Raw genomic sequence first — 20,588 nt, forward strand, 5'->3', positions numbered from 1 at the left:
GAATGAAAGATGCCAAAGGCATCGTGCCAGGATAGCCAGCAACAGCACTCATAATGTTAATTTTTGCATCACAAACCACCCGAACATTAAGAGAATATACATGGTGTCTATTAATTAACGCTTTAGCCCTGTGCCTTGGTGGTCTTAACCCAATTATGTGCAGTATATGGCTCGAAGGTTATTAGGCATTGCCTGCAAGTGTATAGAAAGCTACCCTTAACTCATGCCACTGTCATTCCCGACTAGTAAAGCATATTGAGGAGCATAAGATGGTCTTCAGGGCTACCAGCAACTGAAATAGTTAGTGGGGGAATGCTAGCTGACTGGTGGCACTGACATCATGGCTACTGTTGTGATGTAACTAACTGAAAGGAACCAGTGTAAAAAAATTAAGAACCCATAGCAGCTTATACAGTCCTGGGACAGATCTGGAATCTGCTCTGGCTAGCTCAATATGATTTTTGGCAAGGTTCTAGATGTGTGTACAACCTGGTTGGTTTATGTGACTTCCTGCAAGCCGGTCTCATGCAGTAAAGCCACATTTATTTACCGCTGTGTCCTGCTGTGTTACAAGGTTCAAACACATTTCCAAAGGTCATATGGTCAGTTAAGTTGTTATGATTGAGGCATAAAATCTGTATGACTTACCATCAGACACGATTTTGAGGTTTAAGTTATTTTGATTTTATGGTTTGAGTTTGCGGTAAAACCTAGGCCTGCAGTGTCCCTCATATTCTGCCCCCTGGCTAGTCCTTGTCATGATCAGTGATCACAGAATAGCCGTGAAGCCATATTGGCTACAGCCACATTATTATTTGCCTAGCAAATACAGAATTTCTATACATAACAATGTTGAATACCATGTCCATTGCATTCTAAAGTCTAGCTTCCAGGTGGTTTGACCTTTAGAAAATCAGCAGGATAGAATCCATCGATAAAACCTCCAAACCGTCAAATATACTGCTTAGTAACTGATGGGCATTGATGGCAGTTTCAAAAAACCTGTCAAAATCAATGCTTAGTAAATGCTTTATTTTGGCACATACAGACTATTGACCTTCAGTTTTAAAATGTAAGCAAATAGGGATAGACTGGGGTTCTATATCCTGGGCATTGCACTGTGTGCATGCGACGCGGTCATGCACGGCTAGGGCGTGTGATCATGACTTAAAGGGCTGTGCCATGAGTCATGGGGGCCTGGCCTTGCAGCATGCCCCTGTGACTCTGTTTGTCAAGCGGCTGAGCAGAGCTTTGAGAGACAGAGCAGCTCAGAAAGCCTCCATGATTATGTGTTCCATCCATCCCTGTCAACAAACCTGCCAGAGTGGTTTACAGAAAGCGGGGTGCATTTGTTATGCATAACAGTAGTATGTGATTAAATGGGTAATAGCATGGAAGAAAGAATACGTTATTGAAATCTAAAACCATGTGATAAATCATTCCATTGTAATTGGTTCCTTTTCCTAAGAAACTTTACTTAATTTTGTTCAGCATTCAGAAAATGAGTTAAAAGCTCCAAATTAACAAAGATTTGCAGAAACTAGAAATTTGACCATATTGTGTTACTTGAAAAGCAGAAAAGCATATTACATACAAACCAACATGCAACCAATTCAGCAACACACCCATAACGGTGCATCTTTGTGCATATGCATAGTCACCTCCCAGTCATTGCCAAAGAATAACAGGACATTTCCAATACACATCTGAGACTGTGGGCCAAATGTTATAGAGTGAGAGATTTGGTAAGGTTTTGCAGTTTTTTTTAAAGTGGCAATCATTTACACAGCAAGATATACCTGGTTTAGCAGTGTAAATGATTGCCACTTTAAAAAAATATCTGAAAAACCTTACCAAATCTCTCACTTTCTGATACTATCACTCTATTACATTTGGCCCTGTGTGTCTTAATTGGTCCTGCAACTCTGTACACACACACCATGGGGCGCAGTGTTACTTTTTAGCTTAGATACCTGCACAGTAGATAAAAATTGCTCAACTCTGTGAACATCAGCATTATGGAGGTTATTCGGTGTTAGCAAACCAAAAAAGTTAGCAGATGGGGAAAACCATGCTTTACTGCAGGTGGGGCAAATGTAACATGTGCAGAGAGTTAGATTTGGGTGGGGTGTGATCAAACTGAAATCTAAATTGCAGTGTAAAAATGAAGCTGCCAGTATTTACCATGCACAGAAACAATGTAACCCACCAAAATCTTAATCTCTCTGCACATGTTACATCCCGCCCCACATGTAGTGCACATGGTTTTGCCCAATTGCTAACTTTTTTGGTTTGCTAGCGAACATGAATAGCCCCTTATGTGCAACCCAGAATCATGTCTTATTCCTGATAATAAGGAAGTCATGTTATTTCTATTTGCATTGGAAGATAGGGTTACAGTAAGCAGACATATTGGAAATTTAAAGAAATATAAATTAAATGTAATATATTGTAAACTGTAGACACATGTATGGCATAGACACAGATATTATGATATCTATAGTATATTGAATAGTTTTAGACTAAGAGTTAATAAACACTGAAAAAAAGACACAGACTATGTTTAGATAAGTACAGTGGGGATCAGTACTAAATGCCGCCGGAATCCCGACCACACAATCCCGACAGGGGTGGCGAGCGGAACGCAGACCCTTGCGGGCACGGTGCCTCGCTACGCTCGGCACACTATTATATTCTCCCTCTATGGGTGTCGTGGACACCCACGGAGGGAGAATATGTCGGGATTGTGGCGGTCGGGATTCTGGCGTCGGTATTTCGACCGCCGGGATTCCGGCCGGCGGCATCTTAACCGCATCCCGTACAGTGGTCTTCAAACTTTTTTTGTATCACGGCGCACTAGAGTATCAGATTTTTTTCACGTGACTCCTAGGCCAAATTTTTCTTATTCAACATTTCAGACAAAATATGACATAAACAAATTGTGTTTATATGTCATTCGTATGGTCATTTATGTGGTGAGGCACAGGATTCACTTCTGTTTGTCCACATATTTTATTGGTTTTGCCTATTACTGTACACTGACCATAAAAAAATTTGAATAGGTCCAGGATCACCATCCTATGGCACCCCTGAAAATGCTTTGAGGTACCCAGTTTGGGAATCACTGAATGAATGTGTTAATTATTGTGTTTTAGTATAATACTATGTTATTCTTTCAACTTTTAGGCAACTGTAGTTGCAATTCAGGCTCTGGCACAATACAAAATGGATATCCCTACCGATAACCAAGCCAACTTGGATGTCCAGCTTCTTGTAGAAGGAAGGGGAAAACCTGTTATATACACTATAAGGCATCAGAATGCATATGTGGAGAGGACAGATAAGGTCAGAAGTCTTTTTTTTCCTGATAGTGTTGTAATTTTAATTTTCAAGTTTGTTGCTCATTTTTTATTATTGTATTTTGTGTTTTTTCAAAGAAGTAATAAGAAAGTTTTGTATATTGTGTATCGATCTGATTGTATGCCTTTAAAGGTCAATACATTCAGTAATCTTTCCCTTCCCTTCCTTTCTTGTTTTAAGTAATGCTTCATTCCTTTCAGGTTCCAGCAAGTAAAAATATCACTGTTAAAGTAACAGGAACTGGAAAAGGTACCCTAACGGTAAGCTACCATACTATCTTGTGTAATTGCATCACATTCATGAGATACAACTCTAAAAAACATATGTATATTATTTACCCATTTGTAATCTTGTCTATAATGAAAAGACTAAGCTAAAAAAAAATAGTTGTAATGAACCACTAAACTTAAAATATCTAAAATAAAACGTTTTATACTTTTCATTCAGTTAACAAATAATATAATGCTGCTTAATAGAAGGGAAATCGGGAAAATCTGCACGGATAAACTGTGCATCATTTACCAAGTTCTGTCATTGAATGTGAACTTTTACATACAGCACATATGTGTAAAGGTTATGAGCAGCTCTTTTATATAAGTTTACTTTTGGTTTAGCATTTTTTTAACGCCATGCTGGGTACACACTAGATGATATTTTGAACAATGTGCCTGATTCCAACGGATTGAAATAACACATCGTTCAAATCGTCCAGTGTGTGTACGCTCCCGTGCATCGTCAGCGACATCCTCCATCGGACACCATGCAGGTCCGATGGGTGACATCATGGCCGGCATCAGCAAGTGCATAGATCCCGGCACCCCCGCCAGGTCCATCTAGTATGTACCCAGTTCAGGGGTGTAGCTAGAACTTTGTGGGCCCCATAGCAACATTTTGAAGGGGCCCCTTTCCAGTGCTTCTAGAGAGACACCTCTCGGCAACAGTTGTTAATGTTATGCCCCATAGTAGTGCCCTAGTTCACACTATGTCACATTGTAGGGCTGCCAGCACACATTATGCAACACAGTATCCTCACATTCAGGTAAATGTATTACAGCGGCGCGCTGTAACACTTCCTGCTTTACCTCAGGGACATTGACAAGATGCATCAACATCTTGTCTGCCGAAGCGCTCCCCCCTTCGGCGATGTCCCCCTGAGCTCACAGCACTCAGAGCTGACGCGCTGTGTCTCCCTCACGGCCAGCTCCCTCTGCGCCCCGCTACTCCCGCGAGATCCCCAGCGCTGTCACGCTGTCAGGAGCCAGCACCCGCCACAGCCAGGGACAGCTCTGTCCCTGCTGTGGTCTATGGGAATCTCCACCAGCAGCTGTAGAAATCAACAGCTGCAGGTGTCGGAACAGTCAGCGATGCTGACCATTCATACATTGGCCTCGCTTATTGGCCTGATATCTTCTAGATAGCAGGGCCGATATGGACAGGGGCACATATTCCTAGCAACAGGCTGATGCCAGGCGCAATGCTTTCTGGTCCCCGCCTGGCACCTAGCAACAGGCTGCCGCCAGGTGCAATACACACTGGGGGCCGCCGGGTACCTAGCAACAGAGACACCTGAGGCAGACGGCATTCCCCGTTGCTTAGTAATTAATATAGTTATGTGCAGCAGGGCAGCTGCATTGAATATTTAAACTTAACCAGCAGGTTTCCTGATTGGTGCAAGCACCATTTATATTCACTTCCTTGTCACTCCCAAACTGCTGGTTATAGGGGGTCATTCCGAGGCCCCCAGTGACCGCCTCTGCCTGTCAATCAGGCAGAGGCGATCATAGCTCAGCAATGGCCTTCGGCCGTCTGGCATGCGCTGGCGCACTGCGACGCCGGTGCATGCACAGTTCTGACCCGATCGCTGCGCAGCGATAAACTGCAGCGTGCGATCGGGTCAGAATGACCCCTATACAGTAGTTCCTGTTTAAATGGAGAAACTGCCGGTCCATTGAACTCCTGTTCTAAGAAACTCTGTCTTGTCTGATTGTCAGGATAATTATACAAGTACCGCACTGCAGCAATACTAGAAAATCATTCACTAGAAAATGTAAAATGGAAGAATAGTCACTTGATTCTAATGATTATTACAGATTTTGTATTTCCTCTTAGGTAATGACAGTTTATCATAGCCTACTGACTGATGAAAATAAATGCAATGGCTTTACACTCTCAGCAGAAGTAAAACCAGATGGTGAGATTTGAAAATATGTATTCCAGCTATATTAACTAATATTAACTGATGCACCAAAAGTTTCCACTTTTATAGCGCAGTCCTCATTATGGTGTAAAAGTAGTGGTGTAACTAATTATTTTTGAGCTCCATATTTCCCATTCTGTAACCTGAGCGGCTTTCCTCAACAACATTGTGGTAAAACAGACTTATGTTAATGGGCATGACAAGCCATTATATTTTTGGTAAATTTAAATAAATATAAATATAATACATATAGTCTAAATGACAGAGACATGCATGATACAGGTATACTGCAGACAACTACTGTATATACACAATATATGGAAGGGATCAGTATGACTTACCTACAATCAAAATCCCAACGGTCAAAATACAGACAACAATTGACTGATGGTCAAAATACCGATATTTCAGATGTCGACACGGTCAAAATACCGACATTTAAGATGTTGACAGGTCAAAAAATAGACAAGTTTTAAAAAAAAATTGGTTTGTATATCGACATAGGTCGACATGGACACCGTATAAGTGTACCGCATCCCCTCGCTGCGCTCACCATGCTTCGTGCACGGTGCCTCGCTGCGCTCAGCACTGTTTTAGATTCCCCCTCCACTTCCACTGGGATCGTAAAGTATGAAAGAGTCAGTTTCCATGAAAAAATCCCAAAAAACTCATGTCGATTTTTTGACCTGTCGACATTTGAAATATTGGTATTTTGACTATGACAACATTTTTAATTTCTGTATTTTGACCTTGTCGGTATTTTGACCATCGGTCAATGGTTGATGGTATTTTGACCGTCGGGATTCTGATTGTAGGTAAATTGACTGCATCCCATATGGAATAGTGTGTGGTTTCAGACTAATGTAGCCCATACACTTGTGAGATATGGCATACAATCCTTTGATTTCAACCGCATCTGTGAGAGAAATCGAAGGATTGTATGCACATTTAAGGTACCATGTGATGCGATGCGTGGGCCCGCCGCCCGAATATCATGTCTCATGATAGTACTTAATATTTATCACATCGCAATGCGATCGCATGTGTTTTTAAAAACACATGCGATATATCGCACTGCGACGCACGATAGGCACCCGCCGGGAGTGACCAGAGGCCGCTCCCACTCGGCGGTGACGTGCCCATCACGTGAATACCATGCGATTTATCGCATGATCGTAATCACTTTGGCAGTTCAGGCACAATTTAATCGCACCTGAACTGCTGGTGCGATGGCCCGCGATGTCGCGACGCAGGGCATCGCACAAGTGTATGGGCACCATAAAATTCAATAACACTGCAAAATAAAAAAAAATAAAAAAACGTAAAAGTGTTTTTTCAATTGAAGCATTATATGGGTACAATGCAAAATACAAGAACACGGCAAGTCATTGCTACAGTTTTTCAGACTAATACTACGTTATTCTTTCAGCTATTGTTGCACCAATTTAAAAGGATTGTCCACTCAAGATTAAAGATTAATTTCAATAATTTCTCTGATAATTCATTCTTATTAATATAATACATAGTGGAGTTGAGTTATAGAGTAATGTAACAAACTCTCTGATACATTGTAATTCCTCTTGAGATATTGTATTTTACCTTAAGCAACAGTTACCAAAGCCTTACTTTCTAAATAATGGCCAGCAGTTCACAGATTCATTTTCACTAAAGTTTATTAAAAATACAGTTTTATTTATTACACACACTGATTCCTTGTTTTTTTGTCACTGTTTTCTTCTGTAATATATGTACAAATCTGTTTTAATTTAATAAAAAGTAGTTTAATAATGTAATTGTGCACCTGATATAGGCATTAATTTAATAAAGCAGCAGCAAGTTGCTCTAAAGTTAATAAACGCAATAATGAATAAAAATAAACAAAACATAAAAACATGAACAAAATGGGACAGCACGGATGGTGTAATGGTTAGCATTACTGCCTCACAGCACTGAGGTCATGGGTTTAATTCTCACCATGGCCCTAACTGTGTGGAGTTTGTATATTCTCCCCGTACTTGCGTGGGTTTCCTCCGTGTACTCCGGTTTCCTCCCACAATCCAAAAATATACTTGTAGGTTAATTGGCTCCCAACAAAATTAACCCTAGTGGGAATGTGTTTGCGTGTAGATGTGATAGGGGATATAGATTGTAAGCTCCACTGGGGCAGGGACTGATGTGAATGGCCAAATATGCGCTATAAAGCGCTGCGAAATATGTGTACGCTATATAAATAACTGGTAGTAGTAATAATAATAATAATAATAATAATAAATAATGTAAAAAATTAAATAAAAATATAAATATAATCCATTATTAAAACAACAGATCTTCCCTTTATCATACATTGGAGTGACATGTACTATCTTACAGTAAAGCAGAACCCAAATTAAAATACAATATTATCTGCAATTGTGTGTAGTAAAGCACTTCAATATGCTACTGACTGATTACTTTTTCTGTGAATGTGTTATTTCTATACATTATGTGTCTATCTTTTTGTAACAGACAGAAAACATGGATATTATAATCTCATCTTGCGAACTAGGTAACTATACACTTTATATGGTCTCTTTCTAGCAAATCTATATTTATATATATTTATATTACTATTATGCCCCATAATAGTGCCTAGTTTATTTTATGAACCAGAGTAGTGCCCTAGTTTACATGATGTCCCATTATAGGACTGCCAGTACATATTATGCAGTATCCCCAATTTGTATTATGACAGTGTCCCCAGTTCATATTATGACATACAGTATCCCTAGTTCATATTATGCCACATTACAGTGCCCCGCTTAATCTTATGCCACATTAAAGTGTCTCCATTTCATACTGAGCCACATTAAATTGCCCCATCTCTCATTATGTAACATTATAGTGCCCTCCGCATTACAATGAGTACATCAGATTATGAGAAATTACAATGCCCTCCATTTCATATTGTGCCCCATTACAGTGCCCCATTTTTTATTATGTAACATTATAGTGACCTCCAGTTTACAATGAACAGATCAGATAATGACACATAACATTGGCCTCCAGTACAAACAATGCTACATTACAGTGCCCACTTGCCATTCTAACATCCACTACACTCTCACTGAAAATGTAATGTCACACAATTCAGGCTGGGCAATGGATCAGGCCCAATTGCTTATCAGGCAAATCCCCCTATCTCCCTATGCCTCTGGGCCCCATAGCAATGGCACTTCTGGCACCCACTATAGTTATGCCCATGCCCATTCCCCCTAGTTTCATCAACTTAGTAGATTTGTGAAGTGTTACATGTCCTGCTGTAGCCTATATTTTGTTTTCTGTACATTTTGTTAAAACAAAACCTGGAATTCTTCTAATCTCTTGCAAAAGACAAGATATAATTATTATTATTGTTATTATTATTATTTCTCATACGTCCTCGAGGATGCTGGGGACTCCAAAAGGACCATGGGGTATAGATGGATCCGCAGGAGCTTGGGCACACTATAAAAACTTAAACTGGGCGTGAACTGGCTCCTCCCTCTATGCCCCTCCTCCAGACCTCAGTTAGACTTTGTGCCCAGGAGTGATGGGTCACACACTAGGAGAGCTCTCCTGAGTTTCTCTGAAAGACTTGATGTTAGGTTTTTTTATTTTCAGGCAGACCTGCTGGCTACAGGCTCCCTGCATCGTGGGAGTGAGGGGAGAGAAGCAAGACCTACTTGTTCTTAGTTTAAAGGCTCTGCTTCTCGGCTACTGGACACCATTAGCTCCAGAGGGTTCGATCACTTGGTGCGCCTAGCTGCTTGTTCCCGGAGCCGCGCAGTCAATCCCCTCACAAAAGCCGGAAGAAAGAAGCCGGGTGAGTATTGGAAGAAAAGAAGACTTCGGTGATGGCAGAAGACTTCAGTAACGGAGGTAACAGCAGCGGTAGGGCTGCGCTCCAGGCTCCCACACACCAACGTCTCTGGCAGGGTGCAGGGCGCTGGGGGGGAGCGCCCTGGGGGCATGTTGCTGACGGTCTACAATGCTGGTGGGGGACATATTACGGTGCCTGGGCACAGCGTATGTTCGGCCCGCCAGGGTGCTGCAGGGGGGAGAGACAGCGGTAGCGCTGCGCTCCCTGCTCCCTCGCTTACCATCACCTGCAGGGTGCAGGGCGCTGGGGGGGGAGCGCCCTGGGCAGCATATAGCATAAAATCTGTACTTCACTGGCGGGGGGACATACTTTGGTGCCCGCCCCGCCAGTGTGCCGTGAACGGGAGAGAGTAGCAGCGGCAGCGCTGCGCTCCCGGCTCCCGCACTCCACCGGGCCTGCAGGGTGCAGGGCGCTGGGGGGGAGCGCCCTGGGCAGCATTTAACAGATGTAATCACTGGTGGGGGGGACATGCTTTGGCGCCAGTGTGCCGCGAACGGGAGGGAGCAGCAGCGGTAGCGCTGCGCTCTCTGCTCCCACTCTCCATCGGCCTGCAGGGTGCAGGGCGCTGGGGGGGCGCCCTGGGCGGCATTTATAAAAGGATCCCGGGCGGGGGAACATACCCGGACACCGGGTGTCTTCGCCCCGCCGGGAGACCGCAGCGTGCACGCTGCGGTCCATAGCTCGCACACACCAACGGCTTCCGTGGGTGCAGGGCGCAGGGGGGCGCTCTGGGCTGCGTTGGGACAAAAAGTAAGTTATACAGGGGGTTACCCCCTGTATATAGGGTCCCCAGCTAGTTTTTAGGGTATTATATATTTATATATTTATATAATTGAGCGGGCTTAAGCGTGCCAGGAGGGGGCGGAGCTTAGCCCTCACAGAGGAGTCAGCGCCATTTTCCTCAGGTCCCCACCAGGATTTACTGTATAGTAAGAAGGGGGGGGCACAGTGTTTTTAATGCTATATGGGTGTCATAAAGCATTATGTTTAATAATGGACGCATAATCCTTGTTGTGATACATAAATTCACTGTTTCCCTGTTTATTACCCACTATCGGTTAGTCGACATATGTCGACAGGTGTGAGGGCTTTGTCACAAGCTGCTGTGGAGATAACTGTCGGCTTCGCCGACGCTTGGCGGTACTTGATTCGAAAAATTAAGTACTAGCAGGTTGGGTTTGTGTGCTTGAAAACAAGTAAACACGCTAGGGGAGACACAATTGTTTGTGGATGCCCTGTCGGCATCAACGGTATTTCCGGGGTAAAAAAATTAACAGGCTGTTATTGCCTTGTACCTGTATTTGTATATATATATGTACAGGTTGAGTATCCCATATCCAAATATTCCGAAATACGGACTTTTTTGAGTGAGAGTGATATAGTGAAACCTTTGTTTTTTGATGGCTCAATGTACACAAACTTTGTTTAATACACAAAGTTATTAAAAATATTGTATTAAATGACCTTCAGGCTGTGTGTATAAGGTGTATATGAAACATAAATGAATTGTGTGAATGTACACACACTTTGTTAAATGCACAAAGTTATAAAAAATATTGGCTAAAATTACCTTCAGGCTGTGTGTATAAGGTGTATATGATACATAAATGCATTCTGTGCTTAGATTTAGGTCCTATCACCATGATATCTCATTATGGTATGCAATTATTCCAAAATACGGAAAAATCCCATATCCAAAATGCCTCTGGTCCCAAGCATTTTGGATAAGGGATACTCAACCTGTATATATATATATATATATATATATATATATATTTATAGGTATATGTGGGGGAGTTTTATTGAAATTGTATATGTATACTTCCCTCAGACCCCTCGGGGTTCCAAGATTATTATTATTATTTTTTGCCCGCTTACTATTCCTTGCTGTCGACATTTACTCAGTGTCTGTCGACCATAACGTTCCTGGTAGATCCACATCGGGGGCACGTCAGTACATGGTCATACACATTCACAACACATTACTGTCACTAGGGACCTGACGGGTCTGGACAATCCACTTGCGTATAGGTTATATCTATATGTATATATATGTAGATATATGTTTATATATGCATGGTTAGGATATGTGTGTTTTATTGTGTATTTCATTATGTATATCCATGAATGCTGTGATAATGGTATTCTACTCATGTGCTGATCGCTCTGTTGATTAAGCTCTAGATTGGCCATGACGAGTTGGTTTTCGATCCTCTCAAGGAGTCCGAATATTATTCTCTTCCTGACGCGGAGAGAACATTACGGCAGTCAACTCCTGGTCGACGCAGAGCCCGGTCGCAAAGGATCATACGCAGGAAGCTAAGTGATATTTTATTTCTATACTTTGGCCTTATTTGCATTGCATGCACATGAGGAAGTGTTGTATTCGGGTAGGCATCCGATAGAATTACCCTACCCAGAGTGGGTAAACTTGCTTATGTTGATTCTACTTTATAACATTGCAGCAGGCTGCCGCGTGACAGCAGGAGGTGTAGCCGGGAAAATGCTGAGGTTGTCTCCGAGAGATACTCGAGGGAGGTATACAGCTGTTTGGTGAGCCCTCTGTTCAGTCACTCTCGGCGGATACAACTGGTAAGTCTAACTTCGTGAGTTAGCCTCCTTCACAACGGTTGGTGACGCATTCTTTTGTGGGATGCAGTCGTTTTAACCGGTTCGAAACCGTTCTTTTTTACTTTTCTGTGCAGACAGTGGAAGGTCGAAAGGTAAGAGTTCTGCAGCCTTGGTACGTTCGCAGAAGTGGATGTCGTTTTCTGTTTCCAACGCATCCACCACTTGTCGCTGAGTCTATCTGGCTAGTTCCCACTCCGGTGAGCACTCGTCTACTAATTTCAGTTAGTCCAGGAATAGACTAAGACTTGTGAGTTATTTATAGAATCCAAAAGGGGAGCATTCTGAGTTACGGTTGTTCCCCTTACTGTTTTTCTAATAGATCTTGCCGTTCCCCTCTGGATGGGGAGGTAGTACGCTACGTCATACAGAGGTGCGTCAGGTTCAGGACATTGTCCGGTTGTCCCTGTATAAAGGTGCAAATCGTTGTTTCTCTCTGACTGTTCTTCGACACAGGAATTGGCTGTTGTTCCCACCGACACAGTTGTCGGAGGTGGGTTTCAGAGTAGATACTGACCGGTTAATGTTCGGTGTTTTTCCTGTGGAAAGAGGTCTGAGGATCCAGAGTTGGATCCGCTTTGCTGGGACACTTCATCAATATGTTCTGTGACTAAAACAGATGGGTGCAGCCTACGAGGCCTGTTTTGGTGAGCAGGTCTACTGCCAGAGTGGCTTTCAAGGGGCCAGTTGGAATTGTGGTCCGGGTCTCACCTGCACATGCACCGGAATATAATCCTAAAGGCCAGGACATCACTCCTGTGGTGTCTGCTCGGTTCTCTCCTTCTAGAGGGATGAAGGTTCGGGATCCAGGTTTGGATCCTGGTGTCCGTGCATACAGATCTCCGAGGCTGGGGAGCAGTCCTTGCAAGGGACGTATTTCCAGAGGTTAAGGTTAAGTTGGAAAGCTTGTCTGCAATAAGCTTTCTTGATTTAAGAGATATTTTCGACGAACGTATTCTTCGTATTCGGCCCATGCTAGTTCTGCCAGACCACTTGTCAGCAGTGGCGTAAGTAAGCCGCTATAACGGAACAAGGAGCAAAGCGGCAATGGCAGAAGATGCACAGTTTTGCCGTGGGGCGAAAAGTCTGGTAAACACTATATTAGCAGTATTCGTTCTGGTGGTAAGCGAAGGAGAAATAGATTTCCTCTGCTGACGCGATCTCCATCCGGGAAAAATTTAGTCATCATCGAGAAGTTTTCACAGACGTGACAACTTTTTGTGGAGGGTCGCAATTGGTCATGTTGGCGTCTCGCTTCAACTAGAGGCCTCAGGGATATTGTTTCAGGTCAAGGGAGACTCAAGCTATAGCAGTGGACACCCTTGAGACACCGTGGGTGTTTTTAGTCGGTCTATGTGGCCTCTCCTCTTTCATTTTTTCTGAAGGTGATAAACGTAAGAAGAACAAAGGTTCAGGCAATCCTCTCGGATCTGATCTAGCCAAGGAGGGTTTGCTATCCAGTTTTTCATGATTTGCTCATGGGAGATTCCTGCCCTCTTCCTTTACGTGAGGAACTGTTACAACTAGGTCAGGGCGTTTATCAAGACTTACCGCGACTGCGTCTGACGGCGTTGTGGTTGAATGCCATATCCTAAGCCGGAAGGATGTTCCCAGTGAAGCCATTTCCTCAATGTTTCAGGCTAGGAAAGAAGTAACGGCAAAGCCTTACCGCCGTGGTTGGCGTAATTCTGTGTCTTGGTGTGAATCCAGGATGGTTACTACGGAAGACTTTCAGCTAGGTCGTTCTTATCCATACTTACAAGCCGGTGTGGATGCAGGCCTACACTTAGGCTCCATTTTGGTGCTGTATGGCCTTATTATTTTCTTTAAAAAAAATAAAAAATTCTCTCTTGGTAAGTGGTCATGCTATTGGCTTTGGCGTCCGCAAGGCGGGTGTCGGAAGTGGTGTTTTTGTCTCACAAGAGCCTTGTTTGATCTTCCATCTACGCCGGAAATTTTTCGGGTTTTGTGTTTTGGTTTTGTGTTCGGTTCCGCGGCCGTGTTTTGGGTTCGACCGCGTTTTGGCAAAACCTCACCGAATTTTTTTTGTCGGATTCGGGTGTGTTTTGGATTCGGGTGTTTTTTTCAAAAAACCCTAAAAAACAGCTTAAATCATAGAATTTGGGGGTCATTTTGATCCCAAAGTATTATTAACCTCAAAAACCATAATTTACACTCATTTTCAGTCTATTCTGAATACCTCACACCTCACAATATTATTTTTAGTCCTAAAATTTGCACCGAGGTCGCTGTGTGAGTAAGATAAGCGACCCTAGTGGCCGACACAAACACCGGGCCCATCTAGGAGTGGCACTGCAGTGTCACGCAGGATGTCCCTTCCAAAAAACCCTCCCCAAACAGCACATGACGCAAAGAAAAAAAGAGGCGCAATGAGGTAGCTGACTGTGTGAGTAAGATAAGCGACCCTAGTGGCCGACACAAACACCGGGCCCATCTAGGAGTGGCACTGCAGTGTCACGCAGGATGGCCCTTCCAAAAAACCCTCCCCAAACAGCACATGACGCAAAGAAAAAAAGAGGCGCAATGAGGTAGCTGACTGTGTGAGTAAGATAAGCGACCCTAGTGGCCGACACAAACACCGGGCCCATCTAGGAGTGGCACTGCAGTGTCACGCAGGATGTCCCTTCCAAAAAACCCTCCCCAAACAGCACATGATGCAAAGAAAAAAAGAGGCGCAATGAGGTAGCTGACTGTGTGAGTAAGATAAGCGACCCTAGTGGCCGACACAAACACCGGGCCCATCTAGGAGTGGCACTGCAGTGTCACGCAGGATGTCCCTTCCAAAAAACCCTCCCCAAACAGCACATGACGCAAAGAAAAAAAGAGGCGCAATGAGGTAGCTGACTGTGTGAGTAAGATAAGCGACCCTAGTGGCCGACACAAACACCGGGCCCATCTAGGAGTGGCACTGCAGTGTCACGCAGGATGGCCCTTCCAAAAAACCCTCCCCAAACAGCACATGACGCAAAGAAAAAAAGAGGCGCAATGAGGTAGCTGACTGTGTGAGTAAGATAAGCGACCCTAGTGGCCGACACAAACACCGGGCCCATCTAGGAGTGGCACTGCAGTGTCACGCAGGATGTCCCTTCCAAAAAACCCTCCCCAAACAGCACATGACGCAAAGAAAAAAAGAGGCGCAATGAGGTAGCTGACTGTGTGAGTAAGATAAGCGACCCTAGTGGCCGACACAAACACCGGGCCCATCTAGGAGTGGCACTGCAGTGTCACGCAGGATGTCCCTTCCAAAAAACCCTCCCCAAACAGCACATGACGCAAAGAAAAAAAGAGGCGCAATGAGGTAGCTGACTGTGTGAGTAAGATAAGCGACCCTAGTGGCCGACACAAACACCGGGCCCATCTAGGAGTGGCACTGCAGTGTCACGCAGGATGTCCCTTCCAAAAAACCCTCCCCAAACAGCACATGACGCAAAGAAAAAAAGAGGCGCAATGAGGTAGCTGACTGTGTGAGTAAGATAAGCGACCCTAGTGGCCGACACAAACACCGGGCCCATCTAGGAGTGGCACTGCAGTGTCACGCAGGATGGCCCTTCCAAAAAACCCTCCCCAAACAGCACATGATGCAAAGAAAAAAAGAGGCGCAATGAGGTAGCTGACTGTGTGAGTAAGATAAGCGACCCTAGTGGCCGACACAAACACCGGGCCCATCTAGGAGTGGCACTGCAGTGTCACGCAGGATGTCCCTTCCAAAAAACCCTCCCCAAACAGCACATGACGCAAAGAAAAAAAGAGGCGCAATGAGGTAGCTGACTGTGTGAGTAAGATAAGCGACCCTAGTGGCCGACACAAACACCGGGCCCATCTAGGAGTGGCACTGCAGTGTCACGCAGGATGGCCCTTCCAAAAAACCCTCCCCAAACAGCACATGACGCAAAGAAAAAAAGAGGCGCAATGAGGTAGCTGACTGTGTGAGTAAGATAAGCGACCCTAGTTGCCGACACAAACACCGGGCCCATCTAGGAGTGGCACTGCAGTGTCACGCAGGATGGCCCTTCCAAAAAACCCTCCCCAAACAGCACATGACGCAAAGAAAAATAAAAGAAAAAAGAGGTGCAAGATGGAATTGTCCTTGGGCCCTCCCACCCACCCTTATGTTGTATAAACAGGACATGCACACTTTAACCAACCCATCATTTCAGTGACAGGGTCTGCCACACGACTGTGACTGATATGACGGGTTGGTTTGGACCCCCCCCAAAAAAGAAGCAATTAATCTCTCCTTGCACAAACTGGCTCTACAGAGGCAAGATGTCCACCTCATCATCATCCTCCGATATATCACCGTGTACATCCCCCTCCTCACAGATTATCAATTCGTCCCCACTGGAATCCACCATCTCAGCTCCCTGTGTACTTTGTGGAGGCAATTGCTGCTGGTCAATGTCTCCGCGGAGGAATTGATTATAATTCATTTTAATGAACATCATCTTCTCCACATTTTCTGGATGTAACCTCGTACGCCGATTGCTGACAAGGTGAGCGGCGGCACTAAACACTCTTTCGGAGTACACACTTGTGGGAGGGCAACTTAGGTAGAATAAAGCCAGTTTGTGCAAGGGCCTCCAAATTGCCTCTTTTTCCTGCCAGTATAAGTACGGACTGTGTGACGTGCCTACTTGGATGCGGTCACTCATATAATCCTCCACCATTCTTTCAATGTTGAGAGAATCATATGCAGTGACAGTAGACGACATGTCCGTAATCGTTGTCAGGTCCTTCAGTCCGGACCAGATGTCAGCATCAGCAGTCGCTCCAGACTGCCCTGCATCACCGCCAGCGGGTGGGCTCGGAATTCTGAGCCTTTTCCTCGCACCCCCAGTTGCGGGAGAATGTGAAGGAGGAGATGTTGACAGGTCGCGTTCCGCTTGACTTGACAATTTTCTCACCAGCAGGTCTTTCAACCCCAGCAGACTTGTGTCTGCCGGAAAGAGAGATCCAAGGTAGGCTTTAAATCTAGGATCGAGCATGGTGGCCAAAATGTAGTGCTCTGATTTCAACAGATTGACCACCCGTGAATCCTTGTTAAGCGAATTAAGGGCTCCATCCACAAGTCCCACATGCCTAGCGGAATCGCTCCGTGTTAGCTCCTCCTTCAATGTCTCCAGCTTCTTCTGCAAAAGCCTGATGAGGGGAATGACCTGACTCAGGCTGGCAGTGTCTGAACTGACTTCACGTGTGGCAAGTTCAAAGGGCATCAGAACCTTGCACAACGTTGAAATCATTCTCCACTGCGCTTGAGACAGGTGCATTCCACCTCCTATATCGTGCTCAATTGTATAGGCTTGAATGGCCTTTTGCTGCTCCTCCAACCTCTGAAGCATATAGAGGGTTGAATTCCACCTCGTTACCACTTTTTGCTTCAGATGATGGCAGGGCAGGTTCAGTAGTTTTTGGTGGTGCTCCAGTCTTCTGTACGTGGTGCCTGTACGCCGAAAGTGTCCCGCAATTCTTCTGGCCACCGACAGCATCTCTTGCACGCCCCTGTCGTTTTTAAAAAAATTCTGCACCACCAAATTCAAGGTATGTGCAAAACATGGGACGTGCTGGAATTTGCCCATATTTAATGCACACACAATATTGCTGGCGTTGTCCGATGCCACAAATCCACAGGAGAGTCCAATTGGGGTAAGCCATTCCGCGATGATCTTCCTCAGTTGCCGTAAGAGGTTTTCAGCTGTGTGCGTATTCTGGAAACCGGTGATACAAAGCGTAGCCTGCCTAGGAAAGAGTTGGCGTTTGCGAGATGCTGCTACTGGTGCCGCCGCTGCTGTTCTTGCGGCGGGAGTCCATACATCTACCCAGTGGGCTGTCACAGTCATATAGTCCTGACCCTGCCCTGCTCCACTTGTCCACATGTCCGTGGTTAAGTGGACATTGGGTACAGCTGCATTTTTTAGGACACTGGTGACTCTTTTTCTGAGGTCTGTGTACATTTTCGGTATCGCCTGCCTAGAGAAATGGAACCTAGATGGTATTTGGTACCGGGGACACAGTACCTCCAACAAGTCTCTAGTTGGCTCTGCAGTAATGATGGATACCGGAACCACGTTTCTCACCACCCAGGATGCCAAGGCCTCAGTTATCCGCTTTGCTGTAGGATGACTGCTGTGATATTTCATCTTCCTCGCAAAGGACTGTTGGACAGTCAATTGCTTGGTGGAAGTAGTAAAAGTGGTCTTACGACTTCCCCTCTGGGATGACCATCGACTCCCAGCAGCAACAACAGCAGCGCCAGCAGCAGTAGGCGTTACACGCAAGGATGCATCGGAGGAATCCCAGGCAGGAGAGGAATCGTCAGAATTGCCAGTGACATGGCCTGCAGGACTATTGGCATTCCTGGGGAAGGAGGAAATTGACACTGAGGGAGTTGGTGGGGTGGTTTGCGTGAGCTTGGTTACAAGAGGAAGGGATTTACTGGTCAGTGGACTGCTTCCGCTGTCACCCAAAGTTTTTGAACTTGTCACTGACTTATTATGAATGCGCTGCAGGTGACGTATAAGGGAGGATGTTCCGAGGTGGTTAACGTCCTTACCCCTACTTATTACAGCTTGACAAAGGGAACACACGGCTTGACACCTGTTGTCCGCATTTCTGTTGAAATAGTTCCACACCGAAGAGCTGATTTTTTTGGTATTTTCACCAGGCATGTCAACGGCCATATTCCTCCCACGGACAACAGGTGTCTCCCCGGGTGCCTGACTTAAACAAACCACCTCACCATCAGAATCCTCCTGGTCAATTTCCTCCCCAGCGCCAGCAACACCCATATCCTCCTCATCCTGGTGTACTTCAACACTGACATCTTCAATCTGACTATCAGGAACTGGACTGCGGGTGCTCCTTCCAGCACTTGCAGGGGGCGTGCAAATGGTGGAAGGCGCATGCTCTTCACGTCCAGTGTTGGGAAGGTCAGGCATCGCAACCGACACAATTGGACTCTCCTTGTGGATTTGGGATTTCGAAGAACGCACAGTTCTTTGCGGTGCTACTGCTTTTGCCAGCTTGAGTCTTTTCATTTTTCTAGCGAGAGGCTGAGTGCCTCCATCCTCATGTGAAGCTGAACCACTAGCCATGAACATAGGCCAGGGCCTCAGCCGTTCCTTGCCACTCCGTGTGGTAAATGGCATATTGGCAAGTTTACGCTTCTCCTCCGACAATTTTATTTTAGGTTTTGGAGTCCTTTTTTTACTGATATTTGGTGTTTTGGATTTGACATGCTCTGTACTATGACATTGGGCATCGGCCTTGGCAGACGACGTTGCTGGCATTTCATCGTCTCGGCCATGACTAGTGGCAGCAGCTTCAGCACGAGGTGGAAGTGGATCTTGATCTTTCCCTAATTTTGGAACCTCAACATTTTTGTTCTCCATATTTTAATAGGCACAACTAAAAGGCACCTCAGGTAAACAATGGAGATGGATGGATACTAGTATACAATTATGGATGGACTGCCGAGTGCCGACACAGAGGTAGCTACAGCCGTGGACTATTGTACTGTACTGTGTCTGCTGCTAATATAGACTGGATGATAATGAGATGTAGTATGTATGTATAAAGAAGAAAGAAAAAAAAACCACGGGTAGGTGGTATACAATTATGGATGGACTGCCGAGTGCCGACACAGAGGTAGCTACAGCCGTGGACTACCGTACTGTGTCTGCTGCTAATATAGACTGGTTGATAAAGAGATGTAGTATGTATGTATAAAGAAGAAAGAAAAAAAAACCACGGGTAGGTGGTATACAATTATGGACGGACTGCCGAGTGCCGACACAGAGGTAGCTACAGCCGTGGACTACCGTACTGTGTCTGCTGCTAATATAGACTGGTTGATAATGAGATGTAGTATCTATGTATAAAGAAGAAAGAAAAAAAAAACACGGGTAGGTGGTATACAATTATGGACGGACTGCCGAGTGCCGACACAGAGGTAGCTACAGCCGTGGACTACCGTACTGTGTCTGCTGCTAATATAGACTGGTTGATAAAGAGATGTAGTATGTATGTATAAAGAAGAAAGAAAAAAAAACCACGGGTAGGTGGTATACAATTATGGACGGACTGCCGAGTGCCGACACAGAGGTAGCTACAGCCGTGGACTACCGTACTGTACTGTGTCTGCTGCTAATATAGACTGGATGATAATGAGATGTAGTATGTATGTATAAAGAAGAAAGAAAAAAAAACCACGGGTAGGTGGTATACAATTATGGACGGACTGCCGAGTGCCGACACAGAGGTAGCTACAGCCGTGGACTACCGTACTGTGTCTGCTGCTAATATAGACTGGTTGATAATGAGATGTAGTATGTATGTATAAAGAAGAAAGAAAAAAAAAAACACGGGTAGGTGGTATACAATTATGGATGGACTGCCGAGTGCCGACACAGAGGTAGCTACAGCCGTGGACTACCGTACTGTGTCTGCTGCTAATATAGACTGGTTGATAATGAGATGTAGTATGTA

The 20,588-nt window shown here is 44.9% G+C and overlaps 1 protein-coding gene across 1 annotated transcript in view; it reads left to right on the forward strand.

Annotated features, from left to right (window-relative positions):
• LOC134910100 (complement C3-like) overlaps nt 1-20,588 on the forward strand; it is a 465,863-nt gene that overhangs the window by 391,553 nt on the left and 53,722 nt on the right. The window contains exons 30-33 of the mRNA XM_063917765.1: nt 3,187-3,345; nt 3,561-3,620; nt 5,470-5,551; nt 8,063-8,102. Coding sequence (XP_063773835.1) covers nt 3,187-3,345; nt 3,561-3,620; nt 5,470-5,551; nt 8,063-8,102 — 341 coding nt within the window. The remainder of the gene's footprint in view (nt 1-3,186; nt 3,346-3,560; nt 3,621-5,469; nt 5,552-8,062; nt 8,103-20,588) is intronic.

Source organism: Pseudophryne corroboree, chromosome 1, assembly GCF_028390025.1.
Source record: "Pseudophryne corroboree isolate aPseCor3 chromosome 1, aPseCor3.hap2, whole genome shotgun sequence".
Lineage (NCBI taxonomy): Eukaryota > Metazoa > Chordata > Amphibia > Anura > Myobatrachidae > Pseudophryne > Pseudophryne corroboree.